This window comes from Panthera uncia, chromosome A2, assembly GCF_023721935.1.
Source record: "Panthera uncia isolate 11264 chromosome A2, Puncia_PCG_1.0, whole genome shotgun sequence".
Lineage (NCBI taxonomy): Eukaryota > Metazoa > Chordata > Mammalia > Carnivora > Felidae > Panthera > Panthera uncia.
This window is the reverse complement of record NC_064816.1, coordinates 89,157,372-89,179,783: the sequence shown is the minus strand read 5'-3', so window position 1 is coordinate 89,179,783 and position 22,412 is coordinate 89,157,372. Positions and strand designations below refer to the sequence as shown.

The 22,412-nt window shown below is 35.2% G+C and overlaps 1 protein-coding gene across 1 annotated transcript; it reads right to left on the bottom strand.

The window, feature by feature from the left end:
* Positions 1 to 1,358: 1,358 nt before the first annotated feature.
* On the bottom strand, positions 1,359 to 18,079 carry ZNF804B (zinc finger protein 804B). The gene is made up of 3 exons (XM_049642272.1): positions 18,056 to 18,079; positions 10,865 to 10,995; positions 1,359 to 5,031 (listed from the first exon to the last, which is right to left on the bottom strand). The coding sequence occupies exons 1-3, from the start codon at positions 18,077 to 18,079 to the stop codon at positions 1,359 to 1,361; spliced, it is 3,828 nt and encodes a 1,275-aa protein (XP_049498229.1).
* Between the last annotated feature and the right edge of the window lie 4,333 nt (positions 18,080 to 22,412).

Here is a 22,412-nt window from a genome sequence, read left to right as displayed (position 1 = left end):
CTGACTCTACATAATAGACACACAATATGCCTTCAATGAGGATAGCTCTCTTTCCTGGGAAGCCCAGGCTGAAGAAGATGCCCATTGCCCATCTTATGTAACAGAAGAGCTGACGTCATCATACACACAGTAGATGGCTGATCACTCCATTTCTGCTTAGTTGATTTTCTCTGAAACCCATGTTTATGCGAAACGTGCAGTCACATGAGTTTGTCTTTCATTTTATGAATATAAAATAATAAATTTAACTGGGGGGCCATTTAGAATAGTGATGCAAGAAATGCAGATTCTGTGGACCAAGAAAACATTCTGAATAAGTTAAAAATATTTAAGATCATTTGCCAAATTACATTAATGGTGATTTTATTCATCACCATTCAATGTATTTTACTGATATATCTACTACAATTGAGAAAAATGCACAAAATTATTTATAAGATTTTCTCAATGACTATGATGTAAAAATTCTGACATTTCCAAACTTTTACCTCTCTACTTACACATACTATTGGCTGAACCCAGTAAGATTTCTGAGTAGAAGAATAAAGAAAACTTAATATTTTAGTCCCTGTAGTATTTGAAATATTAACCAATATATTTAAAATCTTGAGTATGTTTTATTTTTTATTTTGCATTATCAAATATTAATGCTAGCTTATATGTTTTCTTATACCAAAATTATTAAACATTCTTAATTTTAGATATTGGTGACTCTTACAGTTACAAAATTTTCTTAACACAGATGTGTATGAAATGAAAATAACCCAGTTTCTCCAGAAACTCCACAATACAATGTGTGTGAAGATTGTTTTTCATTGAAGAGTAGCTTCCAACTTGAATCAATCATTTCCTATGAAAATATAAATTATTTTGATTGAAACAGATTATATTGATTGAAAGCCTAGACAACAGTTAACCATAGGAATTATTTCTCTGATCTTTTAGTATTGTCTGATGCATACAAACCAAATGTGCAATTCACTCACTTGCTCAACACCCCCTAGAACATACAATATTACGTTCCATTTGATTGTTTTGTAATATCAATGATTTGCCTGAATGTTTTCTGTTATCATTTTATAACATTATATGAGAACTCCTCCAAACAGACCCTTAATGCTTTTCCCTCTACCATCCAGAAAGTTATTTTCAATTTGCTCTGTTATTTATGCAAGTTAAAAGATATTCTTAAAATGCTCCTATTTTAGTATTGGCAATTCAGTTCTTACATGTATATACTAGTCACATTTTGAGTGGCACCAATATTTTAAATCTTACAATAGTCATACCACTTTAAATATATCATTTTGTAGGTAGTGACAATTTGTTTTATTTAGCCACAAGAGGGGCTTCGACACCTATCGGTTCAAGTGCGTTGGTACATTTAAGGCCTCTTTCACTCCGTTTAACTGCTGCATCTGACTGGAGCAAGAATGGTGGCAAAGATCTTGACCTTGAAACACTGGTTGGATTAAAGGATTCAAGTGGATGATAGAAGCCGTGGCTGGGTTTAAGTGAGGGCCAAACAATGCGGGGATCAATGCGGCCGAGGGCAGGGGCTGCAGCGCGATGTGCGGTGGGTGGAAGGGGGCAGCAGTGACCAAATGCAGCGGGTGACCCGCTAAGAAAGTGGGGTGTGCGGGGATGATGGTCGGAGTCAGAGGTGACAACGTGAACGGCGTAAAATGTGGCTGGGAAAGAGGATGTAGGTGAGCTATAGGGAGGGGACCACCATGGGAATTTATGGAGGCAGAGACAGCAAAATGCTGCAGGAAGGTGTGGTGGATGGTGGTGATGGAGGTGCGCTGGTGAACTGGTACCGTCTGGACCGCTGAGGCCGGAGAGAAGGCAGTGGGCCCCGAGGCAGGCACAACTCGAAGATGCTTTGAGAGGAGCTGTTTCTGCACGTGCTGCTGGGCTTGTAGCTGTAAGAGCTTATATTTATCTATTTCATCAGGAGAAAATGTTATTGGCTGCTGAATTAAGGGGGGAGAGCTAGATTTATGGCACACTTCTAATTCATCTTCTATTTTGTCATGCTTCTGCAAAGTTCTGTCAGAGTAAGAGTTTATATTCCCCTCTACGTGATTCATATGCATGCTTACATCCTGTAAGTCAGGATTTATTTGGTCCTCTTTGGTCTCTGTGGAATCAGTAACACCAGTATATCTATTAGATGGAAAAGCACCAGGGAAATCATTTGGTAGTGGGTCACGTCTTTGAATAAAATGTTGGACTTCGCTAATTAAAGGTTTTACTGGTTCTTTTGTTGTTGGGTTCTTTTTCATGTTTGGTGACTGTGAATCTGCTACTACATGAATTATACCTTTAGAAAGGTGGTTATCACAATCAGGATCTACTAAAACATGAAAATTGTTTGTCTGTGAACTTTTGACTTTGTCTTTCTCAATAGTTCTTTGAATTGTAGTGCCTTTATCAATTCTCTGTTTACTTGTGTTCTGTGTTTTTTCAGACAAAGGCAGTGCGGGTCTGTTACAGCCCAGTGGCGTGAATTGAATTGTGCATTGAATTTGTGAATGAGCCTCTGATTCATTTTCACAATTCTTTGAAGAGACCTCAAAATTAGTTGATTGTTCCTGACACCTCTTGGCTTGCACTCTTTCTAAAAGGCTTTTGGCTGTCAGGGGTGTCCTCTCTCCTTCTGTAATGGCCAACTCTGTGCTTTCTAAAGGGCTGGTAGAACAATTTCTTAGAAGGCAGCTGATATTCCCAGAGTTATACTGCAGGGATTTTACTTTTCCTAGGTCACAAATACGAGGGCTGTCCAACGACTCTTGACTTCTCTCATTTTTACTTAAGCAATAAATTCTCTCTCTTGAGTAAGAGCCCAATCTGCTGTGCTGAGGTCCCTGGCAGTTTGGTGCGTCTTCACTATTTCCAGAACAGGAAACCTGTGAGCTAGGATCACAATGGACGATTCTCCTGGATTTGGGCCCTGAAAACTGCTGTTGATTTTTGCCCAGTTTATATCTTTCTCTGCACCGACTGTATCTATGTTTTGAGAATTTTTCACTCTTAAATGATTCCCACAATCTGTAGTTGCGGTCTCTCTGTATTTCAGACGGCAGGCAGGTGCTCTTTGCTAACTCCTCAGACACGCAGAGGCAGTTCGGGTTTTGGTGTCTCCCTTTGTGCCTTTCAACTGGGTTGTGTTCTCTTTTACAAAAGTACAGCAAATTGCCTCTGCCCTTGTCGCTGGACTTATGAACTGAACAAGTAGCTCTCAAGCTGGCTGTGCTGCCAGGGTATGTGTCTGAAGGGCTAGAAGTTCGATTCGGAGACAACTTTGGAGAGTTTCTCTTATAAGTTTGGTTTCTACATCTAGAAACCCTGCTGGTCATGCTGATGTGGTTCCTATTCACAATTACACTAAAGTCCTTCCCATGATCACTATGACCCCTCACTGGGTAAGGACTAGAATTCCAGGTAAATTGATTTGCATCTTCAAAATCTGAATGAGGATCGCAAGGGATCAGTTTTGGTTCTTTAGTCCTAGAGATGTAAGGAGAAAAAGATAGGCCCTCATTTACATCATTTAGAACTACCCTTTGGCAGCTTTGCCAATGGGTCCTTGAAGGTTCCTTAAGTCCATTATCACTATTATCATTGTTTTCTACACATTTCTTTAGAGAGATATCAAGGAAAGCAGGCACTTCAGGATTTTTCATTTCCAAATCACTTGCACTAAAATTATCTTTACTCATATTTGGCTCAGAATCACTGTAGCCCGAATTACATTTTCTCCGGAAACTTTCCCAATCTGGATTAGCTATCATCATCTTTGGTTTCAGAGATTGATCATTTTCTTGGATCAATTTCTGTTGGTCTTTGATTAAACCTGAGACTTGGCTCTCTATTGTAGTCTTCATTTCTGAGGGCTCCTTAATCAATTCTCTTTTTAAGTCCTCTGAATCACGGTCACTCTTTGTGTTCCGAGAAAGCTTAAAATCAAAATATAATGGGTTGCATCCGTAAGAGATACAGGGCTCCGTTTTTGTAAAGAGCAGAAGTTCCGTGGGCCACTGGAGAGTGGTGTGGCCATCCTTACTTTGTACATGGAGAAAAGGCAATGGTTTAGACTTCACGTCATGTGGACATGCTTCTCTTACAAGCCTTGTTGCATTTTTGCCAACTCTTTCTGTTTCATCTAAAGATTTTTCTCTCTTCTCCATTCTGGAGTTGGGATTCAGATGCACTGTACTGTTTTGTTTACTTGGCTCCAGTGATGGAAACTCATCCAGACATTCAAATATCCTGGCATCACTGTGCCTGTAAATGTTTGGTGAGCTGGAGGAAGCATTTGCTTGGCATGAGTGATTAATGCTGTTTTCTGAAGTGTTCTTCGGTGTACCTCGAATTTCTTTTTCTCTGCTGCAAGGAGTAAAAGCCACATCTGAAAGATGAATATTAGATTTAGAGAATGAAGCATGAATGCCAATCGAATCTTCCAGTGTTTCATCAATAGAGTCATTTTTGTCTTGCACGATTTGAGAGCTGATGGAAAAGGTATTGTGTAAAACATGTTCCAGATGGCTTGGTGTGATGTTTATATCTTTTTCCTTAGTAAGAGGTACGTCCTCACTTGCAAACCTGCGGCACTTACATTTCTCTGCAGTTTCTTTTGCTTTATAGCTGGGGGACTTGTTACAATCGTGTGTTTCTTCTGTGTTCTCACTAAAAACTGATGCTGAAGACTCTAATTTTAGATGTACTTTTCTGGAAAAAGAAAATGATACTCCTGTCCTGTGATTTGCATTGCTGAGGTCTGAAGATGTCTGTGGTACCCGGTTTCCGAATAAATAACGTCTGTCCATTGGTAACTGGTGTCGATTTTGCATGGTGGGCCGCTGTTTATCAGAAATGCTTCTGGGGAGATTCTTTCCTTTAAGGAGAAGAGTGCTCTTCATGCATGATACCTTTCTGCCATTCTTAACTGGGAAAATTCCTTGCTGGAGTTGCTTTTCTATGGCTACCCTGGGAGCTTTGTATGCTGGTCCATTTCCAGAAACACTGTAGACACAATAAATATTTAAATGATTAAGACATTAGATTTGAAAACTCATGTATACGTGAACATTTCTTAGTGTTTCTATGATGAGTTATGCTGTCTACAAACTATGTCTATTGGAATATCACCATTTCACTGTGTTTATATAACTCGGTATATCTATGTTTCATAGAGGCCATTTCTAAAATGCATCACTTAAATGCGCTCTTTTGAAATTAGCAAGAAGCAATAATAGGTGGATATCTATGCTAGTGCTGCAAAAGAAAATAAAGTACTGCATTTACATCCCAATATATGTCCTGCAGAACCTATCAGTTTTTTTGGAAATATAGATTTAACATTCTTTCACAAGGAGTTTTTCAATCAGTGACCTCCCATTAAATAAGAAATAAAATGGAATTAAAAGTCACTTCCAAAATGTAAAAATATATTTTTAATGTCATTTTTTGTATAAATGCTACCATTTCATAATTTTTGTTGCCTCGGTTTTAAAATTTCTTCATGTTTGCTTACTTTGGAAAAGTGTGACTATTTCTTTCTCCATGACTTATCACCATTTTGACCAATTATAACAAATGCATAAAAAAGTAACACACATTTACAAGCCATCTCAGTATCTCAATTATTTGAAATCTTTTCTTTTGCATCTTCCTCACCCAAATACTTTCTTTCTACCTTTCCTGCATACATTTGTTTTATCTTTTAACAGCTTTTGCAAAGACTATTCATTCTGCTGAGCTTAATTTGTGATTCAATCTGAGAACTAGAAATAGCAATACACCGAAGAGATGAAACTCTTTAGATTAAAATTGTCTCTTCTATGTTTACCTTAAAACCTCTACTACAAAACAAGGTTTGGGCGGAGGTGGGGTGGTGGAAGGCAACAGAAAACACATCATTTATCTGATCTTTTGCTTTGAGATGGCTTTCTTTTCCTTCTCCTTTTCTTTATCCACATGCTTGGATATGTGTCTGTTTGCTTCTTTCTAGTTTAGATTTTTATTTTATTGTATTCATTCATTTGTTACTTGAGTAAAGAATACTAATAAACTGGTATCTTTTCCATACATAGCTTAACTTCTAATGGAGAGGTATGTTTTCTGAGCCCTTTTCTGAGAAGTTCTTTCTTGTTGCCTTCACCTATGACTGATTTGGCCAATCAGCACAGAACTCTGGAATCCCATTCCTCTTGTCCACCAAATCTCATATATATAAAACCTTGGTTTGCGATAATAATTCATTCCGAAAACATGCTTGTAATCCAAAGCAATTGTATATCAAAGCGAATTTTAAGAACCATTGGCTCAGTTGTTATCATGTGACAGTTGGCATCAGGTACTACTCCTATTGAAAGACACTGCTTGTTTATCAAGTCAAAACTCATTAGAAATGTTTGCTTGTCTTGCGGAATACTTGTAGAACAAGCTGCTTGCAATCCAAGGTTTTATGGTACTTTGCTTCATTGTCTTTACATGTTTAATATCACAGAAAAATATTTACTAATCCTCCTTTTATTCATTTTTGAAAGGAATCTGTTGTGCACTTGTGTGATTTGTAATTTTCTTTTTCATTTATATATATTTATAATATTTACAACTTACATTTTTATTGTAAGTACTATCCACAATATATTGTTATTTTAGATTATATATATATACATATATATATGTATATATGTATATATATATATTCATATATTAGATGACATATATATATATATAACATTTTTACCAGACCAGAGTTACAGATTGATTTCTTGGGTTAATTTTCACTAGTACTGTTGGGCACTTTCAATTCAATTTCTTTAGCTCAGTTGTATTTTCTTCTCTGATTTCTCTGATTATTGCTTCTTCTCTGTCTTAGCTTTTTATGCTGGAATCTATATGTTAAATATGTTGGCGTTCATGAATATATCTTTTAGGTCTTATTATTTATCTCAATACTTTAGTGTCTTTAGTCTGTTTCTCTAGTTCAGAAGGAATTTCTTGTTTTTAATTTCTGTTTAACTCTTTCAATTTTTTACAATATCCAATATTTCATTTACTATGCTCATATGGATTTTAATTTATCATAGTTTCAGCCACCATTCACTTTTTAACAATTTCAGATTGTTCCTTCTTCATAAACAAATTTAGAATTATACTGGTCCCTTGAATCTTGTGGAAAATAAATTCAGAAAATTTTCAGTAACTGTTCCATAATGAAAACTTTCTTCTTACTCATTACATTAATCTTCTTTTTGTGAATCATTTTTTTATGTTCTTTAGAGAGGTTGTAGAGGCATTTTGATATGAGGAATGAAAAGGAACACACTAAGATAGTGTATGGCTTATTCAGTATTTCTTTCAAACAGAAAGGAAAATAGAAAGCAGAGAGGTTAACTGTAGTTACTGGTCTTTTAAAATGCCTGCAGTCTGGGGATAGAAGGGTAAGGGAGCAGAAAGATCTGCAGCTCAGAATTTTGCCTCAGTGTTAAAGAGTTTCTTTTCCATATTTAGTAGCCACACTTTTGATTAAGTAGGAGCTATACTTCTGTTAAGTTACCTTCTCTAGGAATGGCAATTAATCTGATATTATCTGCACTTAGAAATTATTTCAAAAGCCTGGTGTTTGGATATTAGCATTCTGCTTCTATGATTCCATTATGACACAGATATGTTACCATTTTTATATTATCTACCTATATTTTTTCCTCAATAATATTTTTTTTTCTTATTATCCTGGCACTGTTTTGTGTATTTTCTTGCTTTGATTTATGTTAGTCTAAATGTTCTTTTCTGTATGGTTGTTTTATGTGACAATTTATCTCTCTAATGTGCAAGCTTCTCCCTTTTATATCCTTTTCAATATTTTTAATCATCTTTACTCATTGTTTTTATATTATATTTTGCTCTTCTTGTCCTTAATTTTTGTTCTTACTGTATAATCCAATCTACATTTATGATTATATTTTTTCACAAGTTGTAGCATTTTATCCTCATTATTAATCTTTTCTACCTCTAGGGTTTATGCTTTAAACTGTTTATCTCATTGCTTTCTAAACTTTAAGTTCCCTTATCATAAATCTAGTTAATTTTTGTATTTTGGAAAATCCCAATTTTATATCTTTGTGGTTTTCAATTCTATTATTTTAATACTACTTTATGCCTTTTAACATAATTAAAGTTTAATTTTTATAGTTATGTCCTTACTTACAATTTCACTGTTTTCTCTAGAACTTTCTTTAATTTATTTCTATATTGTCTACCTAATTATTTTTTATTTATAATAAAAAAGTGACTATAAAGTTAGCCCCTTCATACTTATTAATAGATTGTCCATTCTAATAGGTCTCCCCAAATTCTAATTCTTGACAAATAAAAACATGCACTATTTAATTATCTTCTTGTAAAAGAATACTTTCCAACCAGGCAACAAAACATATCAAATATGTTTGATGCATATTTTCTTTAAATGATATAACATGATCCATCTCTTATATTCTCAGAATCAGTGATCTTATAATTTTTTTTAATTTGGAAAAAATGTCCATATCAATATGCACTATACTTAGATTTATACATGTAGAAGTTTACAAACCGAATGACTCTTCACCCCCATGCAGTAACTGAGCTTGCTAAGGAAACAGGTTGGGCTGAATTTCCCAAGAAATGGCCAAAGTTGATTGTCCTTTATAAGATTCTTCAATAGTTTTCTGCCATCATTTTTTTTTCATCAGTCCAACTGCAATATTCTTACCACTAGTAAATTCTCCTCTCTTCTCCATAGAAATCATAGGAGAATTTTCTTGTTATGTGCACCATCCTACTGAGAAGACCTTGTTATGAGAATCATGGACAGAGAAAGGTTGTTTAGGAGAGGAATACAGATAATTTTTTTTCTTTTTCATTTTATTTCTTACTTTCATTTTTCAAGTAAGCTGCCAAAATGAAAATATTAAATAATTCTATTAAGTGACTTCCCTTAGGCCATGAGGCTGCTTAAGCAAAAGAACAATTATCTGGAGCGCAGAGGACAGGTAGCAGCAAAAAATGTAATAATTTTCCTAGTTCCATGTTTTGCATGTGGAAAGCTTAACACCCATCATTTCCCTAACAATATGAGGGAAAAACAAACAAACAAACAAACAGAACCTAGAAAGTCTGTCTATCCTATAAGGAATGGGCTTGAGTTTGTGTTTGTTTAGTTAATATGATTTTCAGCTCAACTTTAATCGAGTAGAATTTTTCATTTGTTTTAATTTGGAAAACACTTAATGGGTAGCATGGCAAACTCAGAATTTTTAAACAGAAGCATCATCATCATCATCACTATCACTATACCTCCCACAGGAAAATAAAGAAATGTAGAAGCATGACAACTTTCCAATAATAAAAAAGGATATATGTTTATTAAGGCTACTAAGATTTTTTGTTGCATGGACTGAAAGGACCTATCTAAAGGTTGTCTCTCTACAGTAAGATTTGCCCCCTCTTTTATATTCTCATAATAATCTCATAATAAATCACTCAAGAATTAACATATTCCCCACATTTTTTTCCCTACATGCTACCATAATTATCATTAGACATTTCCTTCTCAGTCCTATTTTGACAAGGACAGTTTGATATCTTATTGACACTGTGTTCGAATAGCATAAGATCCTCATTGTATTGGCCAGTGGAAAGCTCAGTACCAGATGTGGGTCCCATTTTTATGACTGTGTAGGAGCTCAGGGCATACATTTTTATATTAACCTCACCTCTGGATACATGTTTTTTCCAAACTTCATTGTTTCCTTAAACCAAATTTCTCACTTATTTTTAATAGGATTATCTCCTATGTATTTTCTTGAGTTAATTAAATTATTCTAAGATAGTGGTACAAATACCTAAATATGTGTAAGGTAAACACTATGTTTTTACTCATAAATTGATCCTTAAAACAAATGTTTTCTTAGAATCAAATTTGAGGTCTAATATATTATGGTACTCAATTATTTGAGTCATTCATTCTCAAATTTATTGCATTTTGTTTTTCATTTCAACAACAGGGGTTTAAATTGTGGCACAGAGCTATAAATTTCACAATTCACTAGGTTGCTGCCAACTGCATTAATTAGCTACATTAGGTGTTTTACATTATGATTCATATGAACACAAATCACAATGTGCAAACTTAATTGAGTTCCAGGTAACAATCTCCTCACTTGGAAACATTCAGCAGTTCCTAGCTCATGAAAAACAGCTATTTTTCAGCTACAAGAATGTATTAGTATAATGCATGTTATAATTATCAATTTAAATAGCAGGGTGTGGTAAATTTAACTGCATTCACTACATCATTTTTTTTTTTTTTTTTTTTTTTTTGTCATCCAGACAATGATAAGTGTCATTTATTCTAGGTTCAGGTATGTACAGGGAAATGCAGAGAAGATTTATTTCCTCCCCAGATAGATGCACTGTTACTTAAGGTTTTTAAAATTATTATTACAAAAAAATAAACAAAATAAACATTATTACAAAACTTAAAATAATTACTAAAAAGCTCTATGGGCCCATTTAAATCAGCTGGATAGAATAAGTGCCAGTACATGAGAATCATTCTTAGATCATTTCATGAAATAGCACATAAAATTAACAACATTGGGAAGGAAAAAAGTCAGATACCAAAGTAACTAATTTATTAGCCTTTAACTATTAAAACATTTGCCCTCAAGCATGTCTTTTGATTAATTATAATTTGCTTCCGTGTGACAGTAAATCAAGTAAATTTATCTTGACTTTTCCCCAATGATTGAATAGACCTTTTTTTGGAAGAGAGTTTTGAACCATCTGAGATACCTCTAATTCTTACCATTCAGACTGTTGCCTTAACTCAGCCAGCTGGTGAAGCCGTTTAAGTGCTTTTTCTTGTTTCTTCTCATCTTTCCATGACTTGGAAGCTACATTTCGAGCAAACTCCCGTTGCTTTAATTCTTTCAGTCTCTATGGACAAAGAAGAAAAACAGAAAGGGTACTATAAATAAGTAATGTCTTTTCTACCTGTAAGTCTCCTTATTAAACTTTGTCTTGGGTGCACAGGTGACTTTCTGGATAGAGAGGGTAAAGCACTATTTCCATGGGTGTTCTTCTCTTCTCCAAGATAAAGTTAGTTGTCAACTGGTTTATTTATCAAAGCTTGTCACAATCACTACAGAAATGTCCTGCCCAGTGCTTTTTGGGACCACTGTGGCTACATAACTGCAATCATTTATGTGTCTGTGAAAACATAAATGGCAGAACGTGTGATATATGAATGAGGGTGAAGGGAGAAGAGGTTATGGGGTGCACTTTCCTCTCCCTACTGCCCACAGTCCTCTCACTTGTGAAACATGCTTAGTCTTATTCATGCAAATTGATACTATTAAATATACTGGGTGAAATGAGCTTGTTTGATTTAAGAACATCTATTATTGGGAAAGATTCAGTTCAAAGCTTTAATGAGTGATTCTTAACTCCTTTTTTTTTTTTTTCCTGGTGGAGGTATTTATCCAATGCAGATTTCTATATTGTATCCAGGAGGATAAAGATAGGTCAGGATTTAAACTCAGGGAAGATGGTTGCTTGGCTTTGCTTGATTTAAATTAACCTACCACTTCTTTTAATTAATCTTTTCTCTAAAACAATTGACTTACATGCAAATTGGATGTTACTCATTACCTGTTGGGATTTCTACTTCAGAATTTGCCATTAAGCACACCCATTGATATTGAACAAATTGAGAAACAGCCACAATCAAATGAGCATCTTAAAGTTTGGCATTTAATCCTGAATTGAGAATATATTTGAAGATTAGTCTCTCTTAACTAAATTATTTTAAACTGTCTGAAATCTATACCCATTCAATTTGTTTTCATTTTCCAAATCAAGTCTAGAAGATATTTCCCAGGAATGGCAAAAACCACATAGCTATCAAGTGAGGTTATAATGCTGTACTAGAATACTGCCCACCCATGAAGTGAGGGTACAACCTTTAATGGTCATTAACGTTGTTCCTGAAAGGGAACATACTTCTGTGAGATGGTGGCCAGATAACCACACCTGGGCTAAGTATCTGAAGAAGGAGGCAAGACCAACCTTTCAAAGAGATAATATTCTAAGCCCAATGAACAAGAGTTTCACAGAACTAGAAGCAGCCACAGGGGCAATAGTGGAGCCAATCTGAATTCAATTTTTGACAAATGCTTCACAGGCTTTAAAAAAAAACCAGAAAATTTCAAGAATTAAAATTGTGGCCCATGTGTTTTAAACAAAAAAGGATCAACAGTTCTCTGGAGTCAATAAATAGCAGAGTGTCTAAACCTTAAGGGATAGGCATGGTCAGAAGACAGAGAGAGGCTTTTAAAATCTCCATTACTACTTTTCCTCCTACTCACACTTCCTCAGCCCCCATATACATAATAATCTAGTCTTCCAGTGAAAGCTTGCCTTGTGAGCAAAGACCTTTTGGAAATTGTTCTACACAATTTAAGGGCCCACATAAAATGAAGTTCAACTGTGTCAAAGAGAGAATATGGCTACATAAGTAAAGAGCAGAGAGATTGTTTTTTTTTTCTTTACTCTGTTACTACAGAACATAAAATACTCTATTATATGTATATATATATATATATATATATATTTAATTTTTTTAAATGTTTATTCATTTCTTGAGAGAGAGAAAGACAGAGCATGAGTTGGGGAGGGGCAGAGAGAGAGGGAGACACAGAGCCCGAAGCAGGCTCCAGGACCTGAGCTGTCAGCACAGAGCCCAATGAGGGGCTTGAACCCACAGACCGTGAGATCATGACCTGAGCCGAAGTCGGATGCTTAACCGACTGAGCCACTCAGGTGCCCTAAAATACTCTATATTATATTTAATATTTGATATGACTGGTATGTAAAACCTGAATAGCCTAGGAGAGGAAATTTGTTCATTTACTCACATCTGACACTTTACTCTCATTATTGGAATTTTGTTTGAAACTTCCAGGTATAACTCTCTTTCTTTAGCCCCCTAGTTTCCAGGGCTGCACCTTTAACTCTGAGTTATAGAAATGAGTGAAAATTCTGTCTTACTCACCCAACAACAAATATTGTCAACTACTACTATATAACAAGGATATAAAGTTGTCAAATCAGTAATTTTCCCTTCAGGAGATACAGACAAGGGAAGAGGTATTTTCACAAGATAGTTTTGTTTCTCAATAGGGGTGGACACAAGATGTGTTAGAAGCATATAGGAAAAGTTAAGATAGAAGGGGGTGGGTACAGATTTGTTGTGTTAAGGAAGTCAGCCAAGTTAACATGTGTCTAAGGAACACAGAAAACTAGAGGAGATTTTGTTTAATGACATCTAGCCATAGATTTGGCTTAGCAAATGCTGAGTGCACAAGGCTGCACAGAGGGGAAAAAAAAAAAAAAACAGAGAGCTACAGAGAGATCCCGTCAAATTTTCAGCATACTGAATTGCAGCACATGTATATGAAAAAACTACTCCAAGCCAAGAAAAGGGACACCTGAAAGAATTAATGGCATCAGTGCCTGGCATGCATATAGGGTCAGGAAGAGTGTTCTCACCAACAAAATGGAACAAACCCACAGGACACTGAGTATAGAATTCATGGAAATCTTGCCTCAGTAGAGAATAATTTGCTGTGGATTGAGCATTACTTTGGATTTGCCTAACGAATCATAAAAGCAAGAGCTACAAACATAAATCTGACTATAAGCAACTTAACTGCATTTCAGAACCAAATTTAAAGAAATTTATAGAAATACAAAAATATTCAGCAACAACAAGGAAAAAATTAATAACATCTGACATGCAATCAAAGATTAAGATCAAAGATTATCAAGAAAGCACGAACTAAAATGAGGAAATAATCAAGACCAATACAGAACCAATACAGAGGCTAGAGTTGGCAGAAAAGTACATTAAGACAGTTATAACTGTATCTTCTGTGCTCAAAAAGTAGATAAGAGATGATTGTCAACTGGACAATTATGCAGTTAGAGTCTCTGAAGAAGGAGGAGGGAATATTTGAAAATATAATGGGTGGAAATTTCCAAATTTCCTGAAAACCCACAGATCTCCCAACATCTCAAGTGCAAGTAACATGAAGAAAACTATCCCAATGCTTGTTATTATCAAATTTTAAAAAATCAGTAAAAAAAGTGGAATTTTTAAAAGCACCTCAAGGGAAATGACACATTCCTGCACAGAACAAAGAGTAGGATGGCAAAAGAATTCTTCTTGGAAACAATACAAGTGAGAATGCAGGGGAGCAGCACATTTAAATTCATGGAAGAAAATTAAAAACTTCTCGGAATAAAATTTTATACTTTGTGAAAATATATTTTCAAATGAGGTGAAATAAAGATATTTTAAGACATGAAACACTGAAAGAATTCCTCAGCGCACCCCCAGGATAAGAAATGTTAAAGAATATCCCTGGGCAAAAGGAAAATAATACCAGATAAAAATGTGTGATTACACAAAAGAGCAAACACCAAAAATAATAACTACAGGATAAATAAGACATATTTCTTAGTGTTTAAATGTACTTAGACCATTTAAGCAAAACAAGTAGCTATGTTTGGGGCAATTTATAACAAATTATACATAAAATATTTGTCAACAATAGCAAAAAATCCAAGAAGGAGAAATATGTTGAAAGGTCTTATTCAATACTGAACTGGTAGAATAACAATTGAAGGCGGATTGTGATAAGAAGTGGACAATATGGCAACCATTAGTCTAATAAAACAAAGTGGTAATTTTGTTTATTAGTGGTAGCTAATAGGATAACAAAGAGGGTAAAAGGAAATCATTACATCTACTCAATCCAAAAGAAGGTAGAAAAAAGTAAAACAGGAAGGTAAAATAGATGGGACAGTTACAAAACAAACAACAAGATAACAACTAAAATCTAAATACATCATTAATCAAATTAAATATAAATGGTTAAACAAAACACTGGAATTGAAAGTTAGAGAGTATCAGTTTGGATTAAAAAGTGAGCTCCAATTATATGTTGATTATAAAAACAAACTTTAAAATACAGCTACAATGGGTTAAAAAAATATAAAAAGATTTACCATGTCAACACCAGTGAAATAAAGCTGGCAGTACTCTATCACTATAAAGCAAAGAAGATTCTAGAGCAGATATACTATTAGGAATAAAAAAAGGGCTATTTCATAATGATATGGAGTAAATAAATCAGAATGACAAGATAAGCCTAGATGTTTCTACGTCTAATAACAAAGCTTCAAAATACACAAAGCAAAAGATAAAACTGCAAGGAGAAAAAGTTAAATCCACAATTATAATAGGAGTTTTTAATGGCCTTCCACCAAACAGAATGCTAATCGCAGATATATATTTCTGGAAAAGGTTACACCGAGGTGACCAAAGCTCTTAAAAAAAGACCCTTCCAACAATTGATTTGTCTAATGAAAAGAGAACTGAACAGATAAGGAAACCTTTCCAAAAACATATGGGTCAAATTTTGCCAAGTTCGTATTTTAGCTTGAGTTTTCCCAAGTTTCTACTTTTCTTCTCGTGTCTACTTATTTAAACAATGGCATGTGCTAAACTGTCAGTAATCTTACTTAGTTTAAATAGAAGACAAACCAATTGGAAAATAATAAAAGTTCTTTGAGAGTATATAGTAGATCAGTCCTTACTGAGAACAACACAAGACAAACGTATTTCAGGAAAAAAAAAATTACTTACTCACACATTTACAAAGATCTGTAGAAAGCTCAGTGATGGTTAATGACTTGGGATGAACAGATCAGAGCAGGTGAGGTTGAATCTCCCTGGGGGAGTAAGGAAGACAGAAAGTAGCACCTAACAATAGGGGGAATTAAATGAAGTGTCTGCTTTCCAGAGGTGTTGGATGGTAGACAACACAGTATAGGGCTTAAGAGAAGGATTCTGAAATCAGTTAGACCTGAGTTTGTATACTGTCTTCTGTCACTTACTAGCTTTGAGTCTCTAAGGTTACTCAATCTTCCCAAACTTCAGTTTACACATTTGTAACCTGGAAGACTATCACTATTTACCATGTAGAGTTCTTGGAATTAATATCTGAGTTGAGAAAAGTAAAACACTGAGCACAGCGCCTGATACATACATTGCAAATGATCAATGAGTCTGAACTATTATCACTATTAGAGGTAAGGAATGGTCAGATTTTATGGAACTGTGGGAAGCAGCGTCAATAAAGAGCCCTCGATTTACCTGACAGTGGGGAGCCATTAAAAACACTTGATTGGTATTCTTACTGAAAACCGAGTGTTTAAGTAGTTTTCATCTGGATTTTACGAAACTGGTAGGTGTAGTCTTTTCTAAAGGAGACTACGGAAAAAGGAAGGAGGCTGGGTATGTCCCTCTTCCTTGTGTTGAACAATTTATACTCTTTAGTTGAAACATGTATTTTCTGTAAGTCCAAGATCATATGTCACTCCCAAAGAAAATTATAAATTTTGGATTAAAATACGATTTGTTGTCAGACTCTTTTTTGATAAATCTTATTTAAAGTTTGCTCTTGGGTACTTGCATTATCCAAAATGGATCTCAAGCAAGAAAGAGGGTAAAAGTATTTCCTAGAGGGAAATGGGGACATCTAGTTCATGTCCTTGTTATTTTGCAAAGGAATTTAAAGGAGAGATTGCAGAGCAGATGGTCTTCCTGGTTCCGAAGAGAGGCTACCTGCCATGGTCCTTGCCCAGATCAAAAGCAATTTAATAAAGGACAGATGCAGGGCTCAAGTCAAAGGAAATAAAGCAGCCCTCACATATCTTCTCCAGTTTCACAAGGTGTTTCATTCGCTCTCAACCAAAAGTACCATAAGGCTTATGGAGATATATTTGCTAAAGCACATTTATGAAATATTTGGAATTTAATTTTCTTCTTAGCTTCATTTTAAAAGCACAAACTAAGCAATCTTTATTTCCCTACCTGCCAACATGAATGCTTGGCACACACATTGCAAGTGGAGTTCAGCTGTGAATAAATAAATGAAGAGACAAATTGATCAGGTCAGTGAGTCTCTATGTGCTCGGAATGGTAAAATCCCCACTATTATTGCATACCAGTCAGAATATGCATGTCAGCACCTGTCCACTGGGGTAACCACTCTCCGTTCATCTTCACTGGAGCAGAACAGCACATGTGAAACACATTTACTCAAGTATCTACTTTCTCCGTGTCTTAAATAGGATAATTCCTTTCATTCCTGCACTTACATCCATAGATCCCAGGGTAATTTACTGGCATTAATGTTTTTCTTCACAGAGGAACAAAACCCCAATGCAAAAGGTCAAAATTATTAACTTCCTTTTAGAGGCAAAGCAACAAACAGAGGAGGTTAAATGGCACGATCCACACCAAAGCAGACACCAAGAAAAGAACTGCGACTTGAAAACAGAATGTCTCATCTTCATAAAAGTCAGGAAAAGTCACAAGAATTTATGAAAAACTCAAGATATTTATAATAGTTTCATTTTGTGAAATTAAAAGTCTATCCAGTTCTGAGATATTGTTCATTGTTCAGAAATGTTTTTGCCACAATGATTTGGGAGACATTTATAGATAATTAACAATAATCTTAAATGGGAGAGGGCATAATGTGAACAATATGATCAAGACATAAGAATTAAATTCCATAAAAAGTCTTTATTATTTTTCAGAAGAATTCTACATGCTGAAATGGGACTTGCCTTATTTTCTGCTTTTTTGCACATCATTTTTTATGTGATCTGGTAGTCATACAAACACAGGGAGTGAAACAAACTTAAATATTTTAAGGTCTCCCACCTTAGAAGATACAGTTTGGGCCACTCATCAAGGTGAGTTCCCTGCTATCTTCCGGAATGAATGCATCTGCACATATTCCCTCTGATAGCATTTACTCCTCCAAGGACCAAAAGAGCCACGAGCAAGCCAAAAACAGGTGAGACGAAATGAACCTGGAGCCACGACTCTGCCTCCACCCATTTCTTCACAAGTGCTTACAGCAGCATCTGGAGGATCCTTCATATCCCTGCTGAAATGGGAGTTGCTGGACTCTCAAATTAATTGCTGATGGCCAGCCCACTGTACTTTGACGATCAGGACCTAGAGATTCCTGTTAGGCTCATTTTTGGACTCTTCAACTGGGTAAGCCCAATGTTCAGGAGAGACACAGGTATGAAGACACCACTGTTTAAGCATGAGTTTGGGGATGTTTCTAGATTCTAAAATTATCTGAAAATGTGGTTAACATAAAAGAGGTTTCTTCATAACCCCAAATAGCTTGAGATACCTCTGTTGCTAAAGGAGGGGGATATACTCAGGTGTGTAAGGTATGTGCCCATGGCAAGCCACCATGCCACCCCGTTCCAAGGCCCAGGATCCCCTGAGAAGTCCTCAAACAGCAAAACAGACAGCTGTAGTATTTCCATTTCTTCTGAGCAGTTCCTTCCACCTTCTAGCTATTGTGGTCAGGATCCAAGTCAGCTATGATACCAGACACGAACCTTTTACTGAGTTTTTAATTGTAAGGTTTATTTACCTTCTTTACCATGGCATAAAGTTTTTAGTACTTTGTAAGCCGTACTGTATCAGGCAAGAATATAGCCAATAAGATGACGACATCCTTATCTCTAGTAACTGTTGTGAAATGATGAGCAGTATTACAAAGGAAGCGCTTTGGTGACAAGTAAATGGAAGTTGCTTTTCAGACTGGTTTAGTAGCAAAATCAAGGAGCTTTTAAACTCCACCCTTCTCCATGTTCACAGCATGATAAGAACCCATACACCATATTAGAATAGCATTAATTCTAATATGTGTCTGCACACATTAAGTGTCTGCAGAAAGTATGTCCAAGTTTGGAGAAATCCAGCATTTCGGGAATGAACAAACAGAAATTCATTAATTAAAGTTATGACTTGTGTAAACATTTGATTAGACTAATACTTAGTTAATAAGACCTCAGAAAAATAATTGTGCATCCCATCACAGTACACACCATGGTAAATAAATTCAATATAAGAAACACAAGAATGTAGACCAAGAAAATCCAGACACCTTTCCCCATGCAACAGGGTTTCAAAACTGCAACTATTTCCCTAGAGAAAAAGTAGAGAGTGTCAAAATGTTCCATACAATTTTTTATAGTCTAGTATGTAAATTACTTATAGTTTATCTTTAAAAAATGTTATTCATGCCCCAAAATGTTCAAGTAAATTTTACAAATCTCTCTTTTAGAAACACTTCCAAGTGTCAAAATGTAAAGTTAGAATGGGTATCAAAGGGTTAATGAGTTAAAGTATCAAATGTGTTTAGAATATTTTGCTGTGTGAGGTTCTTTTCTATCTGGCATTCCTAGTCATGTGTGGACTAGAACAAGTCCTTAAAGGAATATTTTATTTGTTTATTTTTAAAGATCATGAGAATTAATCACATTCTTTGTGGGAAAGTTTTAGGAAATAAATGATGTGCACTGAGCCCAAAACGTCTAAAAAGGAGATCTTACAAGAATCCCATGGCAAACATCTGCCCTCCCAGAAGACCGTGTGGTTGTTGTCATGATCCCATCTTTGTTTAGCAGTACCTAAGGAAACCCTGACCTGATGCACTCTGACCCAGCTACCCCACTGCTTCTTTAAGAGCAATTCCTTCTATTTCAGAATCTTGTACAACCTAACATTATATTGATTTTTAAAAGCTCTTTCAATTTCTACTTCATCCTCCCACTCTTTCATACCCTAGTTGTGGGTCAGTGACACCGCTGAGAACATTGCAGGCAGAATTATTTAATCTGAACATACCTGCAAATGAATACTGTCTTAGCACAGGGAAAGTGTTTTCGAGATTTCTTCAATTTCCTAACCAAATGCTATTTGGAAATAGAACTGTCTTTGAGAAGAAGCTATTAAAATAGAGACAGAAACAGAAATGAGACATTAATGAAATTAGACTCTGGTGTAAAATTGAATTTTGGATCATGTAACACTTACACAATAAATAGAGATGATATTTTAAAGCTAAAGATAGAGCATTCACTTGGGTGGTGTGTTAGACACCTGACTGCAATGACTTAGTCTAATAAGGTTAATTTTATCCTGATCCAAGAATCTATACTCAAGTATACACCACAGTACTTAAAACCTTCTCTAGAAAGGCCAGAATCCAATCTCCTTTAAGCTTTTAGTTTCCTCCAACTTAAACACATGACTTTCTCATCCTGGCTGCAATATAATGGAGAAATATCAGGCATCAAAACTGCATTCCAGGTAGGAAGAAAGGAGAGCTAAGGGCAAAACCTAATTCTGTACTTTTTTTTTTTTTTTAGTCCTATAAACAACAGCTTTTTGGAAGCTGCCCCAAGTAGATTTTAGTTGCATATCACTTGCTAGAAGAATGTCACATGCCATTAGCATTTAAATAAGGAGTATGGTGAATCCAGGATTTTAGCTAGGCATAAGGCCACCCCTCAAATAAATCCAAGTTTTGTTAGTAAGGAGAGAGGGTGGAATGGACATTGAATAGGTAAACACAGCGTCCCTTCTACTAAATTTGCTAAATGTTGACCAAAGGGATGGTTGCAGTTAGTGTTCATCCAAGTGCACTGCTTCTTTCAGACAGAAAATTCCTCTCTACAAGCTCTAAGCCACTGGGCTGCAAAACAGGATATGGAGAAGTTTCAAGGTATTGTACTCTACATCTTCATAAAAGCCTAAATTTAAAGTTACTAATTCTCTTATAAGAGTTCAGATTGATTTATCTCTTTAGTACATTGGGTTAGAAGTAGATAGAGGTCAGCAAACTAAGGCCCATGGGTCAAACCTGGCTCTACGCCTATTTCTAGAAATAAAATGATAATGAAATACAGCCATGCCTCTTTGTTGACATCTCATCTCTGGCTAATTCCAAGCTAAAATGGCAGAGTGAAGCTTATGCAACAGAGACCATAGGACTTGGAAAGTCAAATATAGTAACTATCTGACCCAGAAAGTTTGCCAACCCCAGCAAGAGAAACAATCCTGTTTCTGTTCAAAATGAGGGAGGTAGTTAATTCCATATTTATACACCACATGGGATATTCTCATAGAGAGAAATAATGAGATCCAGGAAAAACAGTAAAGCAGATAGTAGCAGGAGAAAGACATAATGGTATTTGGAGGAAAATACCAGTTTTAATTAATGGACAATAATAAATCTGTAACTGTGAATCCAAAACTACCAGCGCTCACAGAATAACTTCTAGTCTTCCTATTAAGATGTTGATTTAGCTTTAACATTCCCAGTTTCCTATGGGAAGTCTCACTGAATCAAGCCTGACTTTGTTAACAAATCAAGCCCTGAATATTCTCACTGAAATAGGATCTCACAGAGCTATTAAATGCACAGCTAATTTTCTGAACTCAACAGATTGTATCATTTCTTATTTCAAGTGTTTCACTGATAATACTCACAGAAAACATTAGGCAGATATGAGATTCATGGCTTTTTTCTATACTTTTCCTATCTTTGCATGGAGGTACTGGTGAGGAAAGAAATAAGGAAAATATAGATCGTTCAGTCAAGAGTGTCCTAATGTTCCTAGAATAAGAAGCATCATATTTGAATAACACTAAAGAGACTCACTGGTTCTGGGGTAGGAGAGTTTTGCAAGTAAAACTGATAAGTAGTCTTCAAATACTTTTATTCTGTTCTTGTTTTTCAAAAGTATAACTCCATTTACTAAGTGCATTGTGGGAAACTTCTGATAAATGCCCCCTTGCTAAATGCAGGAGCCTAGGAAAACCAAGGTTTTACCTGAGCATACACTTGAGAAAAAAAAAAAAAAAGATTTTAGGCAAGATTGTGAAAGCAACTCCTTTAATTTGACCCTTGATTTCTTTACCTTCTTAAGTAAATTAGACTTGATTTTTTTAATATTTAGGGCAAAATTTATTTTCAAAGCTTACATTTCCTAGACTATAAAAACAAATATTTCTAAAAGCCCACTTTAGTTATTTTCTCAATAATTAATGCTTCTCTGACAAGGAAATAATTTGATTGAAAAAAGTATTATTTTTAAAACTGGAATTATTTGACCAAAATTTCATCCATATCTATAGTTACTATTACTCCAAAATAGCATTTCATATGTTCTTTCTTATAGTGATTGCAAAACTTCTTGGAAAAGTAATCCAAATGAATGTATTTCCACTAAGATTACATTTATACTTTAATTTAAAGTGACAATATACTTCATAAATCTTAAACTTCCCAAACACTGAAAGAATTGTCTTGTTTACAAATTGCCCACTCTCAGATACTTCAGTAAATTATAATATTTAAGCAGAACATAAACATAAGTGTGCACTTCTGAAAATTTACAAT